At 37.2% G+C, this 19,135-nt stretch overlaps 1 protein-coding gene across 1 annotated transcript; it reads right to left on the bottom strand.

The window, feature by feature from the left end:
• Positions 1-324: 324 nt before the first annotated feature.
• LOC108704024 (vomeronasal type-2 receptor 26) lies at positions 325-18,025 on the bottom strand. Its single transcript, XM_041577298.1, has 7 exons — positions 17,817-18,025; positions 16,886-17,059; positions 15,560-15,851; positions 10,670-11,491; positions 8,022-8,249; positions 2,039-2,162; positions 325-1,229 (listed from the first exon to the last, which is right to left on the bottom strand). The coding sequence occupies exons 1-7, from the start codon at positions 18,023-18,025 to the stop codon at positions 325-327; spliced, it is 2,754 nt and encodes a 917-aa protein (XP_041433232.1).
• Between the last annotated feature and the right edge of the window lie 1,110 nt (positions 18,026-19,135).

Below are 19,135 nucleotides of genomic sequence, written 5' to 3'. Positions count from 1 at the left end.
TGGGGTGATTTCTCTTGATAACTAAAAGTATGTGGGTAATACGATGCTGCAGGTTAGAAATTTTAAGGTGATCTATTTAAAAAATGTTAAGAAATAAAACATTTAAAATGAATTAAAATACATTATTAATGACCCTTTTAATGGCTAATACTAGAAAAAAAATTCAGTTGTAAGAAACCTGGTATGGTGTACAAACTCAATTGTTTGCACAATTTTATTTGATGCAATTTAATATATTATTTTCTTATGAATACAGTTATATATCTAATACAATAGATTTAATCAAAACATATGCACTGACCTGCTAGAAACATTAATTAATTATTACTTTTTATTTCCTAATAAGTGGGATTTTGTATTAATTTCAGGTCTAAATAAAATAATATAACATTTTGGCAGAAAGATACAGAATAAAAGTCCAGCACTTGAGGTGAGTATGGCAAATATCTCCACACACACAGTGTTTTTGCCTTTAGTGCTCAGATAGGCCGGGATCATTGTGATCCAAACACTGCAGAAGAGCAACATGCTGAAAGTGATGTACTTGGCCTCATTAAAACTGTCCGGTAATGTCCGAGCTACAAATGCTAAAACAAAACTAACAGCTGCCAGAAGCCCCATATACCCAATAACTGAGTAAAAGCCAATAGCTGAGCCCTCATTGCACTGAATGATGATGGTTCCAGGGTAAGTGTGAAGGTCCAGTTCCTGAAAGGGAGGAGAAATGGACAACCAAGTCATGCAGATTATTATTTGAATGGATGAGCAGAACAAGACTACAGAATTGGACAGTTTGACTCCCACCCATTTTCTCCATGAGCTCCCTGGCTTGGTGGCTTTGAAAGCAACACAAACCATGATAGTCTTGGCCATGAGAGAAGAGACAGCTATGGAGAAGGTGATTCCAAAAGTGATGTTACGCAGCATGCAGGTTATATCCACAGGGCGACCGAGGAACAGAAACACACTGAGGAAGCTCAGCTTGATGGAGACAAGGAGGAGGAAGCTCAGGCTCCTGTTGTTGGCTCTCACTATGGGGGTGTTACGGTAGGAAATGAAGATGCCAAATATCAACAGGGTAATATGGAAAAAGAAAACAGCAATAGATGAAACAAATATAGAAATCACATTATTGGTGTATGATAGAAAATCTTCTTTTCTTGCAATACATTGATTTTTCCTCTCATTTGGCCATTCCATGGCTGGGCATTTGAAACAGCTTATACTGTCTGTAAATATGTCAAAGACAATACATTAAGAACTAATTGCCAAAGAAATCCATTGATATAGGTAATGCAAAAACATTTTGAACCAGCAGCACTGACATGGAACAAGAAGGACGACTAACTCTCTTGAATTACACTAAAAGGGCACCTGTTTGGCAAAAATAACTTTTCCAACCAAAGGTGCCTGCTAATAGAGCCTGCACATCTGGTTGGGGATAACAGTTGTTTTTAAAATAAAAACTGCCCAAACCAGCACTAGGCCACCTGCATAAGGAAGGAAGCTCCCGTTGTGAGTGGCCATGGTGGGGCACACACATGGGCATAATGACCTCGACAGTCTACCCTCATAATTTAACTCTTCCCTCCCTCTAACCAGTTTAGTTGCACTTAGTCTCTGCACTCTCTCCAGCTCATTTATATCCCTCTTAAGGACTGGAGTCCAAAACTGCCCCCATACTCCAGATGAGGCCTCACCAGGGACCTATAAAAAAACATAGAGTGGCGTGACTTGGTCATTATGCACATGTTAGCCCCATGAACTAATTGTCTCCACCACCTTTGTTTGGGGATAATATTTTTGCCCAAAAAGTACCCTTTATTGATAATAAAATGTTACATTATATTGACCCTTCATAACATGCAAATTCACCCTTATTCTTCCTTAGTAATTTCTACCAATTTTTATTCCAAAATGAAAGTTTTGATTTACTATATGCTATCCAAAAAGTATGTTCTGTTGTGTTGTGCAGAAAACTATTCAAAACCTATTCTATTGTGTTGTTAAACTTTTAGTTATTATGTTATGTAAATACCAGTTTCATTGGAGATCTCTCCCTCTGAACATGGGACACAATCATAACAGCAAGACTGAGCTCTGGGCTTTGGCGCCTTCCTGAATCCTCTGAGACAATTGTCTGAACATTGAGCTTTTGGGATCTAAAATAAAAATTAATGGAATTATTATTATGAGTTTTGGGGGTCATGGTAATGGGAAGTTTGAGTTGCAAACTTAAAAAAACTCTAATATATGAATGAGGGCACAATAGCACAACCTTTAGGGGCAGATTAACAAAGCTCGAGTGAAGGATTCAAATTAAAAAAACTTCGAATTTCGAAGTGTTTTTTGGGCTACTTCGACCATCGAATGGGCTACTTCGACCTTCGACTACTACTTCGACTTCGAATCGAACGATTCGAACTAAAAATCGTTCGACTATTCGACCATTCGATAGCCAAAGTACTGTCTCTTTAAGAAAAACTTCGACCCCCTACTTCGGCAGCTAAAAGCTACCGAAGTCATTGTTAGCCTATGGGGAAGGTCCCCATAGGCTTGCCTGTGATTTTTTGATCGAAGGATATTCCTTCGATCGTTGTATTAAAATCCTTCGAATCGTTCGATTCGAAGGATTTAATCGTTCGATCGAACGAATAATCCTTCGACCGTTCGATTGCAGGATTTGCGCTAAATCGTTCGACTTCGATATTCGAAGTCGAACGATTTTAGTTCCTGGTCGAATATCGAGGGCTAATTAACCCTCGATATTCGACCCTTCTTACATCTGCCCCTTAGTGTTCATTCAAAGAGCACTTGCATATGGGATCTGGATGCCTTGCACTAGTTAAAAAGTCTGGCTCAAGATACAGAGTAGAGTGCCGATGGTTACAAGACGGCCCTAATATTGCTCTAAACCATAGCATTCATCATAATCAGTTTTTAGCAAGTGTGGTGTCTGCTTCCCACTTTATCATTTCTGGGAGAAAGTCAAAGGGACATATAACTGCATGTAGCAAAATGCAATAACTTTTTTATATTCCAGTTATTGTGGAGCTTTTAACTTCCAATTGGGTTATGACTTTGTTACATACGTTAGGATAGTTATCTGGGAAATCCATTTAAATAATAAAACTCACAAAAACTGGTAAAAGGCCTGGAAAATTGGCTTGAAAAAGATCATATGTGTGGTGGTGAGGATCTGGTCTGTTGTAAAGTTGTACAGTGATTTGCAGCCTGTTTTTGCATTGACATTTTTTTTGTACTTTGTGGCCTCTGGGTGAATTCTATTATTGTCTTTATAACAACATAGTGCAGTTTTTCTCTTGATGAATGATTCTACATTTTTGTATATTATGTTAATTTAGTTCTTCCTCGATTGCACTGATTTCTTTCATTATTTCCTTGTTTGCAATGTCGACAAGACTAGTTCATAGGCTGTTGTATTGATCTTTTTTGTATTTCTGCCATTTGGATGCACTGTATAATCCTTTATGTGCAGGGCAGGTTGTGAAAGCACTAAAATAAAAATATATACACATACTTATATCAACCTAGCTATACACTTACATATATATAGTTACATAGTTACATAGTTAAATCAGGTTGAAAAAAGACAAAGTCCATCAAGTTCAACCCCTCCAAATGAAAACCCAGCCCCATACACACCCCCCTCCCTACTGTCACATAAATGATATATACCCATATCTATACTAACTATAGAGTTTAGTATCACAATAGCCTTTGTATTATGTCTGTCCAAGAAATCATCCAAGTCCCTCTTATAGTCATTAACTGAATCATCACCCGGCAGTGCATTCCCCAACCTCACTGTCCTCACTGTGATGAACCCCCTACTCTGTTCCTTTAAATGAAACTTCTTTTCCTCTAGTCTGAAGGGGAGGCCTCTGGTACGTGATTCTCTTTATGGGTAAAAAGGTCCCCTGCTATTTGTCTATAATGTCCTCTAATGTACTTGTAAAGTCTAATCATGTCCCCTCACAAGCGCCTTTTTTCCCCCAGAGAAAACAACCCCAACCTTGTCAGTCTCCCCTCATAATTTAACTCTTCCCTCCCTCTAACCAGTTTAGTTGCACTTAGTCTCTGCACTCTCTCCAGCTCATTTATATCCCTCTTAAGGACTGGAGTCCAAAACTGCCCCCATACTCCAGATGAGGCCTCACCAGGGACCTATAAAGAGACATAATTATGTTTTCATCCCTTGAGTTAATGCCCTTTTTTATACAAGAACTTTATTTGCTTTAGTAGCCACAGAATGACACTGCCCAGAATTAGACAACGTGTTATCTACAAAGACCCCAAGATCCTTCTCATTTAAGGAAACTCCCAACACACTGACATTTAGGGGCCGATTCAAAAAGCTCGAGTGAAGGATTCGAATTAAAAAAACTTCGAATTTCGAAGTGTTTTTTGGACTACTTCGACCATCGAATGGGCTACTTCGACCTTCGACTACGAATCGAACGATTCGAACTAAAAATCGTTCGACTATTCGACCATTCCATAGTGGAAGTACTGTCTCTTTAAGAAAAAACTTCGACCCCCTAGTTCGCCATCTAAAAGCTACCGTAGTCAATGTTAGCCTATGGGGAAGGTCCCCATAGGCTTGCCTGAGATTTTTTGATCGAAGGATATTCCTTCGATCGTTGGATTAAAATCCTTCGAATCATTCGATTCGAAGGATTTAATCGTTCGATCGAAGGAATAATCCTTCGATCGCTCGATCGCAGGATTTGCGCTAAATCGTTCGACTTCGATATTCGAAGTCGAACGATTTTAGTTCCTAGTCGAATATCGAGGGTTAATTAACCCTCGATATTCGACCCTTCATACATCTGCCCCTTAGTGTATAACTTGCATTTATATTATTTTTGCCAAAGTGCATAACCTGCATTTATCAACATTGAACCTCATTTTCCAGTTCGCTGCCCAGTTTTCGAATTTAGACAAATCACTGTGCAAAGTGGCAGAACTATATATACCAATAGCTATACTCATTTTAGATTTTAGTATCACAATAGCCTGTTACTGTATATTATGCTTGCCAAAGGAATCATCCAAGCCCCTCTTATAGTCATTAACTGAATCAGCATCACAACATCACCCGGCAGTGCATTCCCCAACCTCACTGTCCTGACTGTGATGAACCCCCTACTCTGTTCCTTTAAATGAAACTTCTTTTCCTCTAGTCTGAAGGGGAGGCCTCTGGTGCAGTGATCCTTTTTATGTGCAAAAAAAAATCCAACTCTCTGTATATTGACATTTAATGTAGTTGTAAAGAGTAATCATGTCCCCTCACAAGTGTCTTTTGGTTCAAAAAAAACAACCCCAACCTTGACATTTCACCCTCATAATTTAAGTCTTTCATCCCTCTAACCAGTTTAGTTGCACATTCTCCAGCTCATTTATATCCTTCTTAAGGACTGAAACCTAAAACTGCACTGTGTACTCAATATGAGACCTTACCAGGGACCTATAAAGAGGCAAAATCATATGCTTGCGTTAATGCCCTTATTTTTTGCAAGACAATAATTTATTAGTATTAGTAGCCATGAACTTACACTGTATTTGGACATCTTGTTATCTACAAATGTCCCCAGAACTTTTTCAATTAAGGAAACCCCCAACCATTAGACCATTTGGAGTATAACTGGCATTTATATTATTTCTAACAAAGTGCATTATTTATTCTTTTTGCTGCCAAAGTGCAATGTCAACATTGAATCTAATTTTCTAGTTAGCTGCCCAGTCTTTTAATATAGTCAAATCACTCTGCAAAGTGGTAACATCCTGCATCGACCTTTTGGGTTTGCACAATTTACTATCATGAGCAAAAATATAAACCCACCTCCATGTCATTAATAAACAAAATAAAAAGCAAAGGACCAAGAACAGACCCGTGCAGTACTCCACTTCACTGTTCCAATTAGAAAATGTTAAATTTACCATTAATTATTGTAATCTATCCTTCAGCCAGTTTTCCAGTACAAATACTAAGTTCCAGGCCAATATTCCTTAATTTCTCCAGTAACCTTCTGTGTGGTATTGTATCAACTGCATTAGCAAAGTCTAAGCAGATCACAGCCATTGCCACCCCAGAGTCAAGGTGTCTGGTCATCCCCTCATTAAAGGCAATTAGATTAGTCTGGCATGAAAGAACCATGCTGGCACAAACTCCTAGTATGTGATTTGGAATGTAGTGAAGTATCCTCTCCCCTATTACACCTTCAAAAATCTTTCCTACCACTGATGTCAGACTAACTGGCTTATAGTTTTCAGACTGAGATAGGAATTCCTTTTTGGAGCCACATTAGAAAATTAGAAAATGTCTCTGCACCATGCAAACAGAATCATGAAAAATTAAGTAAAGAGGTTTGGCAATGGAAAAGTTAAGCTCATTTAATACCTTGGGATGAATAGCATCTGATCTCAAACCGTTATTTAACATTACATGTTCAAGTCTTTTTTGAATTTCCTACTGAGTGACCCATGCATCATTGGTTGTATTGAAATAATTGGGACTAATTCAAGGAAATCTTCCTCAGCAGGTTCATTAGTTATGTAGACAGATGAAAAATAACAGTTCCTAATTTCTGTTTTTTCCCTGTTCTCATCAACAAACTGACCCCTCTCTGATAATAAGGGTCCCAACCCTTCCTGCTTCATTTTGAATTGAAAAATTATTTCAAAAATTATTTTTAAATCATTTTACTCCTCACTGCAATGCCCTTTTCCATCTTATTTTAGCTTATCTGATAGCTTTTTTCTATGCTTTATTGGCCTCTTTGTACCTGATAAACATTTCAGCTGTCCCAGCCAACTTGAATGCCTTAAATGCACGTTTTCGTACCAACCTGAACACCAATACTTTTATCAAACCATAAATGTTTTGCTTTGCGAACAAGCCCCTTGCTTGCAAAGGGGGATAAACTGCCATGTATATTTATTAAGCAGCATTTTAAAGACTTTCCATTTTCCTTCTGTGTTTAAACCTGTGAAAAGCCTTTCACAGTTAATATGTTGCAGAGATGCCCATATACAGGCAAAGTTTGCACATCTAAAATGTAGTGTTTTAGTTCCTCCCTTAAAGGAGAAGGAAAGATTAAAACTAAGTAAGCCTTAACAGAAAGGTCCATCTAAATATACCAGTAAACCCCCAAAGTAATGCTGCTCTGAGTCCTCTGTCAAAAGAAACTCAGCATTTCTTACCTTCTATTGTGTACACATGGGCTTCTGTATCAGACTAACTGTTTTCAGCTTAAACCTCATTGCCCTGGGCTTGAGCATGCTCAGTTTGCTCCTCTTCCCCTGCCCCCTCCCTTCTCTACTGTAATCTGAGCCCAGAGCAGGGAGAGACTCAGACAGGAAGTGATGTCACACCATGTTAATACTGCAGCTGCTATCCTAAACAAACAGAGAGTTTTTAGAGCTTTTTACTCAGGTATGGTAAAACATTCTACAGAATAAATATAGCATTCTAGCTTGCACTGTTGTAGCTAATCTATTGGCAATAAAATGCTTCCGTAGCTTTCCTTCTCCTTTAAACTGTTGTCTCTGCAACAAGGTATCATGGAGGGAATGTCGAATAAGATTTTAATTCATATCCAATCATCGAATTTAATTCAGTTGATAAAGTTGTCAATACAACTAGAACAATTCTATGATATCTGGAATGTGATATGAGGAAAGGTTTAATAAGATGGGTTTGTGATGAGACCTAACAGTTGTCTATTTTGATATGCTTAGTTATTATTATTTCACTTTGATATGCTCAAATATGATAAGCTATTATTTTTAAAAAAATCATGATATCAACAGAAATAGTAAACACACTGAACACTATTAGTATTTCTTTTCACCACAACTGACAATGGAAAGGATTTCCCAAGAGCACATTTTCAGTGCTGCTTTCCTCATTCTAAATCCTTCTAAATATATAAATAGATTTCAATAAGGCAGTCCTTCTGACATCTATAATATCAAGAAGACTAAATAGATCTTACTTTTTTTCCATTCCATGTAACGGAAGTTAGGTTGAAGTTTAACTGTTGATCTGATGGAGCCCACGGGAAGATCTCACCAAGGAGCTTTCTGATCACCTTACTATCAGCCGTTATAATCAAGCTATAGATCCAGAATCTTGTTATTATATACATATCAACATTTTCATTAAAGGAGAAGTCTGGATTGTCGGAGGATTTATATCGTCTTGATTTCATGTAACGTTGCAGCTGTGAAATACAATATAATACTTTAAATGATTAAAACTGTGTATAAAATGAATATCTTATAAATACAAATATTTAAAATCTAGGCTTATCATTTTTAGCTTTTTTGTAGAATGAAAATCATCCTTTGATGGAAATAGTAGTAAAGTCATCTATTGTGTGATGGAAGAATCAGTAGATAAGTGATGTTTGATTGGTGAGCTGTCCTGGTCAATACAGACATTGGTGTCCCTCCGATCAGCTACTAATAAGAAAAGGATTGATGATATCAACACTTTATATCGTTTGCAATACCTCCAGGCTGATACCTCCTTCTGATGTTGTTAAAGTAACAAATAAATTAAAATACCCAGTGCTTTCCCATGACCAGACATTGCTGTAAAGGCTTCTGTGTAAAGAAATAAATGTTGCAAAACCTCCAATGGCAGCAATTCAGTGAAGACTATAGTCAAATATTGTCTATTAGTGGAATCTTAGATTTATACTTTATTCATGTGTAGCCTTTACTCCTTTTCTTTATACCACAAGGATGTTCTATGCAGCCTATGAACTCCCTAAATAGCATGGCTGGAGCTGAAAACAGCTTTTATGAACTCAAGCTCATATTGTCAGGAACAAACACAAACCAGGGTCATTTACTGATATTTACTGTATGTTAGTGTCACCATTTGGATTTGTCAAAACATACTATAAGTATAGTGCATGTACTTGTGTTCTGCTCACTCCTATTTCTAAGTCTAAGTTTAGCTTATACCAGATTCTAAAGATGAGACTATGTTGTTGTTTTTTACTCTTAGAGGCACATTTATCAATTTCTAATTTCGCATTTATCAAATTTCAAATTTCGAATTCATATGAGATGTTTTTTTAACACACGTGAATTCACTTTTACTCGAAATTCATCAGGGTAGATTTATCATAAGAAAAAGAATATTGCAGATTCAGACTAATTTTACCGACCCGAAAAATATAATTTGAATCAAATTCGACCAAACTCGAGTTGTTTTTTCTCTGAAAAAAACTTGAATGTCAGGAAGGCTCCAAACAACTAAAATTGTCACTGGACCTCTCCCATGGACTTTTACAGTAATTGAGCAGGTTTAAGGTACCGAATAGTCAAATTCAAATTCTTAAAGGGCCAGCATATGATACATTTAATTTGGATTTTTTCAAACAACTCTAATCAATTTTGGATAGTTACCTAGTCGAATTTGACAGTTTTGACCATAACATTTTTTTTAAAAATTTGAATTCTAATTTTCTATTTGACCCTTAATAAATCTGCCCCATAGAGTTGGTTCTATGATTGATTCAGGGATCTTATACGTAGCATTACTAAGCTACAATGTTTCACCCAACAGTTTCATTTTTTCCCTAGAATTTATTCTGGCTACAAAGCATTGTAATTACTGTATATGACGGCAATGATTAGAGATTTTTTGCTGGTAGCCTATGGCACCTCAATATCTTTTCTGCCAGCCTGAATAGCTTAATAGGAAACCCCTTCTTGTGTCACAGAGGTAAGAAACAGTTATTTTTTTCAGACAATGAGTAGATTTGTGAAGGTTTCCATTTATCCAGGTGATTTTACCCTTATAAGTGAAATACAGTCACCAAAATCCAATCACAGCACTTCCATTGAATTTATATAGATGTTGTCCGTGCTGTCCAGTGTAGTGTATATTATATATATACACATACACATTGGGGAGAACTTCTTGGTAAGTGAATGGCTCAACATAGGAGGCTAGCTCCTCAGAACAAGACAGTGTTCATATTTTGGTCAGAGAACCTTTGCAATTCAATGTTGGTGACTCTATTAACCTTAATACTTCAAAATGCCAGGGTTTTCCCTTAAGTGACCTGAAGAAGGATGAGATGAGTAGTGAAATGGTTTCAAGATTAATTACTCAGCAAGCCTGCTTGCTTTAGACTTATTTCTACGACATACATCTAGGGGCCCATTTACTTTGCTCGAGTGAAGGAGTAGAATAAAAAAAAACGTTGAATTTCGAATGTTTTTTTTGGCTACTTCGACCATCGAATTGGCTACTTCGACCTTCGACTACGACTTCAATTTCGAATCGAACAATTCAAACTAAAAATCGTTCGACCATTCCACCATTCGATACTGTCTCTTTAAAAAAAACTTCGACCCCCCTACTTCGCCACGTAAAACCTACCGAGGTGCAATGTTAGCCTATGGGGAAGGTCCCCATAGGCTTCCTAGCAATTTTTTGGTCGAAGAAAAATCGTTTGATTGATGGATTAAAATCCTTAGAATCAAATGATTTGCGGTAAATCCGTCAACTTCGATTTTTGAAGTCGAAGGATTTACATTCGCAGTTGAATATCGAGGGTTAATTAACCCTCGATATTCGACCATATGTAAATCTGCCCCCTAATGTAGTATTCTTTATTACCTGGTGCTCATAATGATACATTTCTATGATCTTCACAATATTTCCACTAAACTGCACATTCATATCATGAATTGCGTGAGACATCATTTCAACTGCCAGATAAACTTGGGAATAACTAGAATCAGCTGTAAAATGGGTCAGGTCTGTAATCCGCTCCTGTCCTGTGCAGTTATGGAGAACCTCCCAGTAAATATATTGATACAAAAGATTCTTAATTGGGTTTTTTGACAAACAGAAATGGAAAATCATCCAAATATTTTCAAGTAATCTGTCTTCTGGGTATTTCGAAGGATGTAGGTCATCAAGAAATCTCTCCAGTTCTGCAGTATTAAGATTATAATGGAGACTTGGCACAAACAGCAAACTGCAATTAAATATTTTTAGGTCGAACCTGACAGCCACATCATTGGTTCCCCAGTTAGAGAACAGGATCAATGTTTTTTCTTGTGTTGCATCTTTAATAAGTATAAGTCTTGCAATAACAAAGTAGGCAACAGTTCCACAAAGTAACATAATGCTGGTAGATGATTTCTGAATAATATCTATATTGTTATTTATGTCCGTTTTAGTATGCTTCTCAATGTTTATCTTTATCGTGAAGTCTGTACAGATGCCCTCCCTGTAGAGATATTTGATCAGATGTTGATGTTCTTTTTCTCCTCTGATGTCATCAGATGTAATTATTCCAACCCAGGTCCAGCCAAAATGTCTCAGAAGTTTGCCTAAACCAATATAACTGCTTTCTTCATTCTGTACCGTCTGAAACAAATATGGGAAGGTGCCTCTATCAGCCAGTAAATGATCTGTATCTCCATAACTGATCTGGTAATAGGAATTCAAGGTTAAAAATTAGCCATACGGTCATGATATTCTAATAAAGGTCATCTAAAAGAGGAAAGTACAGGTATAGGATCCCTTATCCGGAAACCCATTATCCAGAAAGCTCCAAATTACAGAAAGGCTGTCTCCCATAGACTCCATTTTATCCAAATAATCCAAATTTTTAAAAATTATTTCCTTTTTCTGTGTAAAAATAAAACAGTAACTTGTACTTGATCCCAACAAAGATATAATTAATCCTTATTGGAAGCAAAACCAGCCTATTGGCTTTATTTCATGTTTACATGAATTTCTAGTAGACTAAAGGCATGAAGATCCAAATTACGGAAAGATCCGTTATCAGGAAAACCCCAGGTCCCGAGCATTCTGGATAACAGGTCCAATACCTGTATTACATAAGGTATCCTTCTGTATTTAACAAATAATTAAATAGATTAAAATAATATTACATACATATAATTTTCATTTTTCATTAACTCCTCCACATTTGAGCACAAATATTAACTACAAACTTCATTGGTTTTGACAATACTATTTGAATTGCCTGTTGGTAATTTGTATATTTTGCAGTGGTTAGCTGCCATGATACAGGTTGCTGTAATAATAATAATAATAATAATAAAAACAACAACAACAACAACAATAATAATATACCCTAGGTTTACCACCCGGCCCATATTAGATAGGATATCTTTTCTTCATAAACAGATCCATATTAGTAGTTTCATATATATGCATTCAAGACTTTACTAGGGCTAATTTCATTCCGTTACATTCCCTTCAACTTTCTAACAGTCTTTAAGCCTTTAAACAACTTATGGGGGTTATTTACTAAAATCTGGAAATGTATTGCTATTTTCTTGAAACCATATTTATCAATAAATTTACTTGAAAAACTCTGGTGCTTGAAAAGACTTGTAAAATCATAAATAAAAATCCAAATCATATGATTTTTTTCAGATTTTATGCCCCAAAACGCAGGTTTTTTTTTTTTTAATTATCACCCAAAAAACATGAATGCTTCAGATTATTGATGGGTTTTCAAGGCATAGTCACAAATTAGTATTTTTTAGATAAGTTAAATCGTTAAATTTATTGAGCCGCCACCAAAGAAAGAATAATGAATTGAAAATGTACCTTCATATAAGTTCCCCCTCAGGTACTTGTGGGGGCCCATTTACTTTGCTCGAGTGAAGGAATAGAATAAAAAAATGTTGAATTTCCAATTTTTTTTTTGTCTACTTTGACCATCGAATTGGCTACTTCGACCCTCGACTACGACTTTTACTTCGAATCGAACGTTTCAAACTAAAAATCATTCAAATATTCGACCATTCGATAATCGAAGTACTGTCTCTTTAAAAAAACTTCGACCCTCTACTTCGCCACCTAAAACCTACCGAAGTGCAATGTTAGCAATTTTTTGGTTGAAGAAAAATAGTTCGATCGATGGATTAAAATCCTTCGAATCGAACGATTTGAAGGATTTAATCGCTCGATCGAAATATTTTTCGTTCAATCATTTGATCTAACTATTTGTGGTAAATCCTTCGACTTCGAATATCGAAGTCGAAGGATTTACATTCGGCACTTGAATATCGAGGGTTAATTTACCCTCAATATTCGACCATATGTAAATCTGCCTCTAAATCTTATTAACAAACATAGCGGGTTAATTATTAAAACATTTTTTTTCCTATAAAAATTTGAGTTTTTTTTACTAAAAAATGCCCAAAAGCTGCTAAATGTCTGAAAATACTTAATCTAAAACCTGTTGAATTCATGTAAAAGTCAATGGCAGCAGTCCCATTTGAAGATGTTTTTAACCTTCATGAATTTTGGGAGTTTTGGAGTGTTTGATGCTGGGTTTCACTCAAAAACTTGATAAATTCAAGCTATTAAATGCTTTTAAACTTATAAACTTGAAAAATTTGAGGTATTTAAACATACAACCTCAAATGTTTGTATTATTTCATTTTTATTAATGTCTGATTTTTTCTGGTCAGAGTTTTAAAGGGGAAAACATATTTTTTTTGGAGAAAAAAAGCAACATTTTGTTATGATTAATTAATCCCTGAGGCTGCTACTAAAAGTCCAAATAAAAAAGTACTCCATCTCAAACCTGCCGAGGTTGTGTTTAATTCATTGGAAGGTGCCGTTTACAATTGGAAGAAATCGGGCCATAATCCAAAAATGTCTGAGTTTTCAGCAGTCAAATCCCAAAAGATTGAACAATTCAGATATTTTCATGATTTTATTGAGTCTTTTCCCACACAAGATTTTTTTTAGAGTAGATTTATTGATAAATATGGCTAAAAAAACTTTAGTAAAAAACCTCCTTCAACTTTTTTCAGTATAAATTTTTCAAGTTTAAATATTAATAAATTAGGGATGGGAGTTAGTAAAATGGTGGTCAATGGTGTATGTGTTGATTTTGGGTGTTTTTCCTCTATATTTTCTCCTCGTCTTAACATAGTTACATAGTTACATAGTTAAATTGGGTTGAAAAAAGACAAAGTCCAAATGAAAACCCACCACCATACACACACCCCTCTCTACTTTTAATTAAGTTCTATATACCCATACCTATACTAACTATAGAGTTTAGTATCACAATAGCCTTTGTATTATGTCTGTCCAAGAAATCATCCAAGTCCCTCTTATAGTCATTAACTGAATCATCACCCGGCAGTGCATTCCCCAACCTCACTGTCCTCACTGTGATGAACCCCCTACTCTGTTCCTTTAAATGAAACTTCTTTTCCTCTAGTCTGAAGGGGAGGCCTCTGGTACGTCATTCTCTTTATGGGTAAAAAGGTCCCCTGCTATTTGTCTATAATGTCCTCTAATGTACTTGTAAAGTCTAATCACGTCCCCTCACAAGCGCCTTTTTTCCCCCAGAGAAAACAACCCCAACCTTGTCAGTCTCCCCTCATAATTTAACTCTTCCCTCCCTCTAACCAGTTTAGTTGCACTTAGTCTCTGCACTCTCTCCAGCTCATTTATATCCCTCTTATGCAGGGCCGCCATTAGAAATCACAGGGCCCCGTACAACAAAATGTTCAGGGCCTCCTGGGCCCTGCCCACCCTGGCCCCCAAGCCCCACCCCAGATCCCGCCCACTCCACACTACAGTTAAAAGACCACACAGACATCAGCGCTAAAAAATGTAACGCCCCCCACACACACATGTTATAAAGAGACAGTACTTTGACTATCGAATGGTCGAATAGTGGAATGATTTTTAGTTTAAAATGTTGGATTTGAAGTCAAAGTCGTAGTCGAAGGTCAAAGTAGCCCATTCGATGGTCGAAGTAGTAAAAAAAAATCATTCGAAATTCAAAGTTTTTTTCCTTCTATTCCTTCACTCGAGCTAAGTTAATGGGCCTCATAGTATAGTAAGTTCCAGTTAAATTTAAATAACACCCTGTGTTCAATCAGAACTCCTGTGGTATGTGATTCCTCTGTGACACCTTCTTTTCCCCTTGAGTGTAAATCAGATACATTCCTGCTAAAACTGTCACTATATCAGAGCTGCAGAGAGATCCTTCCAGCTGAGAGTCTAAACTGAACGTAGCAGGAATGTATCCCAAATTTAGTCTTTAAATCGAATACCTCGGTTGATCTGTTTTGGGTTCCTGTAAGCTTAAAGGCAAACTACAAGGAGAATCTACACCTGTGAAACATTACATGCGATACCCCAATTGTGGTCTTGCATTTCTGCCAAACTGGTGGAGACTGCAGGAATCACATACAACAGGTGATTGAACACAGGGTGTTATTTAAATGTAACTGGAACATACTACACTATATGTTGTTTCTGGTCTCTCCGTTGCCCTAGGTGCTGATCCCCTTCTATGATTGTGACCCATTCTTCCCTGCCCACTAAAAAAGTGTCTCAAGCATATGCAATATTTGTTTTTACTTGAAAATACACACTGCTAATGTCAATAATCCTTCATAAATATTTCTTACCTGTGTTAACATTAACCGGTTGGCCAATAACAAAAAGAGAGATTATTTTCAACAAGTTTCATTGCAGTTTTCTCACCTGGGAAAAGCCATAAATATGCAGAGTATGGGCTATGGGTATAGTTGTGTCTGTTCCAAGATCTCCAATGAAACCAGCAATGTTTCTCTTTCTCACACAGGAGTAATTGGGAACTGGTTCCCTGATACCAGATAATATCTGTAGTACGCTCCTCACCGCCTTCCGTGCATCCCCACAGGAATCATATATATGGTACCCCAGGGTTAGATTGGGTAAAAGTGCTGGATCCTTGTTACTTTGCTCAACAGCAAATTTAAAATCCAAAAAGTGCCTAAAATTCTGTTGGCTGGGACTGGAACAATTAATAATGTAGTTCAAATTATACTCACAGATAATCAGGATGTATTTGTCAATCAAAGATAAAATAATTTGATTAGCATCATAGGAAGAGTGGTAGAAAAGAGAGTTTTGTAGCTTAGCCAGTTTAGCTGTTCAACTTACTAAAGAATTATCTTCCCCACATACTCTTGTCTCAGAATGTTGGGTTTTGCCAGGGTTTTTCATAATTTACCCTTAGAACAAAGTATGCTAGCATCGCAACCTGCAACTCTTGATATAACTTTTGATATAATCAACTAAAGACCCGGTGCAACTATCTGGCCTGTAAGATTCGGGATGGCTGAAAGTCAAGGACATACAGTACTTGCTTACTTACACAAGTCTGGGCAGTGCAGTAGTATCTACATTTAGGGGATTATTTACTAAAATTCAACTTTTTCTCACTTTATTATAAAAATAATACCCTGAATATACCACTAAAAAATGAGAAAAAGTTGCAAAATTCTTTTTAGATTTGATGCCCACTTTTTCGATTTGACACCTTAAAGCAGCCGGAATCTCTTGACAACCATGAAGGCAAAAAATATGATCCAAAGGTTAAAGGAACCACCTGCCATTGACTTTTTCATGATTTCAACAGGTTTTAGCTGGAACATTTTCAGATTCGAATTGTAACCAGATGCGGGGTATAATAAATCTCCAAAAATAATAGGGTTTTTTCTCTAAAAATTTGAGTTTATTTCCCTATTTAATAAATAGACTCCTAAGTGTGCCCCTAAACCCTTTATTCTTTGCCTGTGCTGTAACTTTGTTCAGGAAAGAGAATAGCGAATATTTATACCTGGAATAGTCACAATAGCTCCATTACTGTGATCAATTCTTGACTTGAATTTTATGTGTTTGTTGGTATCAGTCACAATGACTAACTAGTATACTAGTATAATCGTTAACTCCATATTTCAAGCAGGTAGCTACCACTTTCCTTTTACGTCTTTCGACTTTTCTTGACTCTCTTCAGCAATAGGTTTTAAAATGGATGATACTTACTCAATACACTTAAGTCTCCCTTTTTTGTTCCAAGGAAAATTATCAGTCACCAAACTTAAATGTGCAGTCATCACCCCTCCGATCATGATGTCTCCTTCTTGTATGTATTCATATTCCTCAAATGTTTTCACAATCTCCAGGTGACAGGCAGGACTGAAGGACTGACCCAGAGATCTGCAGGGTCCCACACACAAGATCATCACGTAAACCAGCACCACTAAAGGATCAGGTACTGCCATGTCTCCCAGCAGCAGTCGGTAGCACAGAGAGACTCAGGGGACTCAGGAATCGGCTGCATGTGTAGAACAGAGTTAGAGGACTGACTAATCCAACCATCATTTTATATTTTCACAGTATCCTGGATATAGACACAGCCACCTGGGGCATCTCCCATCTATTCTTAAAGTATTTCATTGACAATAATTATCTTGAGAAAACAGATGCAATTCCATAAATAAACCAAAGAAACCAACAGTTTTTCAGATGATATGTTTCTATAAAATTACCCCAGTAACTGTGTAAGCCTAGAAAGGTGACTGATGCCATTCTACAAGAAATATGGAAATGGTCACCTTTACATACTTCCCAAGTCATCTTGTTTATTTATAGAACTTTAGACCAGATTCAAATCAATGAAAAACAAATTCTTCAAATTTAATTTGACATATCCCCAAAAACTTTAGTGGAGTTTTCGATCTGGCCCTTTACTGGCCCCCTTTTTGGCATTTTCCAATGTTTCTCAAAATACCAAAATTAGATTGTAAATTAAAATACAAAAATTAGATTGTATGTTCTGAATATTTGTCAAAACCATGTTACCTGTGCTTTGATCATGGACACACTAAGAACAAAAACTGCCTGTACATAGACAACCAAACTTTAAGGATCTAGACACCGACACTGCAGCCTGTGATAGTTTACAGATACTAACCCCTGCAAAATAAGATCTTCTCGGGGCACATTCAGCTCTACGATCCAGAGGTCTTTGATAGATGATTCTTCCACTGGAATAGTAGTATGCTTGGATAATCTGCCTATCGGAACATCCACTTTCGGAGGTTCTTCCCATTGCTGTATTTCCTTAGAATCCACAGGAAACATAGATTTAAATCTTTTAGATTCATTCCTGGAATCTGCCATTCCACCTCCATCAAATGCTTTATAGATGGATGTAACGGAAACTCTGCAGCCTTCTTCTCTGAGAAATACAGTAAATCCTTTATACTTTCTTTACTTCTTTAATCAACTTAGGAATTATATCAACTGGAAACAAAAATAATTCATCTTTCGATCTCAATTGCACTGAAGAAGAGGATGATGAATCCTCAGAATGAGAATTTTCTGAATCTGAGCTTTCCACATAATCAACTCTCCTCTCAGATCTCCTGGGCAAAGGAGTAGAACCCCTGGATGCTCTCACTTCATCAAAGGCTTTTGATAGCATACCCTTGAACCACGATATAAACCCATCTGGGTTATTTGCAAGTGGACTTGTTTTAGCACAGTTCTCACATAAGGGCTCAGCACAATCCTGTGGCAGGGACTGTTCACATCCTACACACAATGTATGCTTTGACTTCCTCTTCCTTTTCCCACAAAGTGACATCTGGGGAAAAAAGGATATATCATAACTAATACATATACAATGTATTTTCACTATGTGAACCATGGGAGCAAGGATACAACATGTACCTTTAAGCGGCCCACAACCTCTCAGCAGCCTGGCAGCACAGCACCACAGGAACTGAATAGCAGCACGGGCAATAACCAACATCCTCAGCAGCTTTAAATAGCCTAAGCAAATGCCTCACACCCCTCTTCTGAGGAAATAAATGCAGAAGGGAAGGGACCTGAGATCCTCTCCGTCCCAAACCATGCACTTCCGCATACAATGACGTCACTCCGATGCGCCCCAGCACACAGAGGATGCACACTGCCGAGACCAGCCCACACATCGCGTACTGCTGCCAGTAAACCTCCCGCAGCACCCACACAGGTACTCTGCCTCCTGCCTAAGGGGTCTTTCTGTCCCTCTTCACCCCCAGATCTGACCCACGCTAACGTGGTCAATCCTATGGCCTTCAAGCCCCTAGAGGCCTGGATCTTCAGACACCTGTCCCATCAACCTCCTACCATGCAGGACACAAAAAAATAACATAGGGGAAGTGGTGTTGGGGGAGGTGTATATATAGGTTCTTTAATTGGTGTGATCTTTTTTTCTGTTCTACCAGGAGAGGAGAAGAGGTAATA

The sequence above is a fragment of the Xenopus laevis genome, chromosome 1S (assembly GCF_017654675.1).
Source record: "Xenopus laevis strain J_2021 chromosome 1S, Xenopus_laevis_v10.1, whole genome shotgun sequence".
Classification (NCBI taxonomy): Eukaryota; Metazoa; Chordata; class Amphibia; order Anura; family Pipidae; genus Xenopus; species Xenopus laevis.
The sequence above is the reverse complement of the archived record's forward strand: the minus strand, read 5'-3'. Positions and strand labels throughout refer to the sequence as shown.

What these genes read in the sequence shown, in the direction of transcription:
- LOC108704024 (XM_041577298.1), bottom strand. Translation starts at nt 18,025, where the DNA reads ATGGCAGATTCCAGGAATGAATCTAAAAGATTTAAATCTATGTTTCCT. An exon ending in TTACATGGAATGGAAAAAAA is followed by an intron (nt 2,163 to 8,021) that starts GTAAGATCTATT and finishes TTTTTATTTTAG; the next exon opens with ATCCCAAAAGCTCAATGTTC. An exon ending in AGAGATCTCCAATGAAACTG is followed by an intron (nt 1,230 to 2,038) that starts GTATTTACATAA and finishes ACATATTTACAG; the next exon opens with ACAGTATAAGCTGTTTCAAA.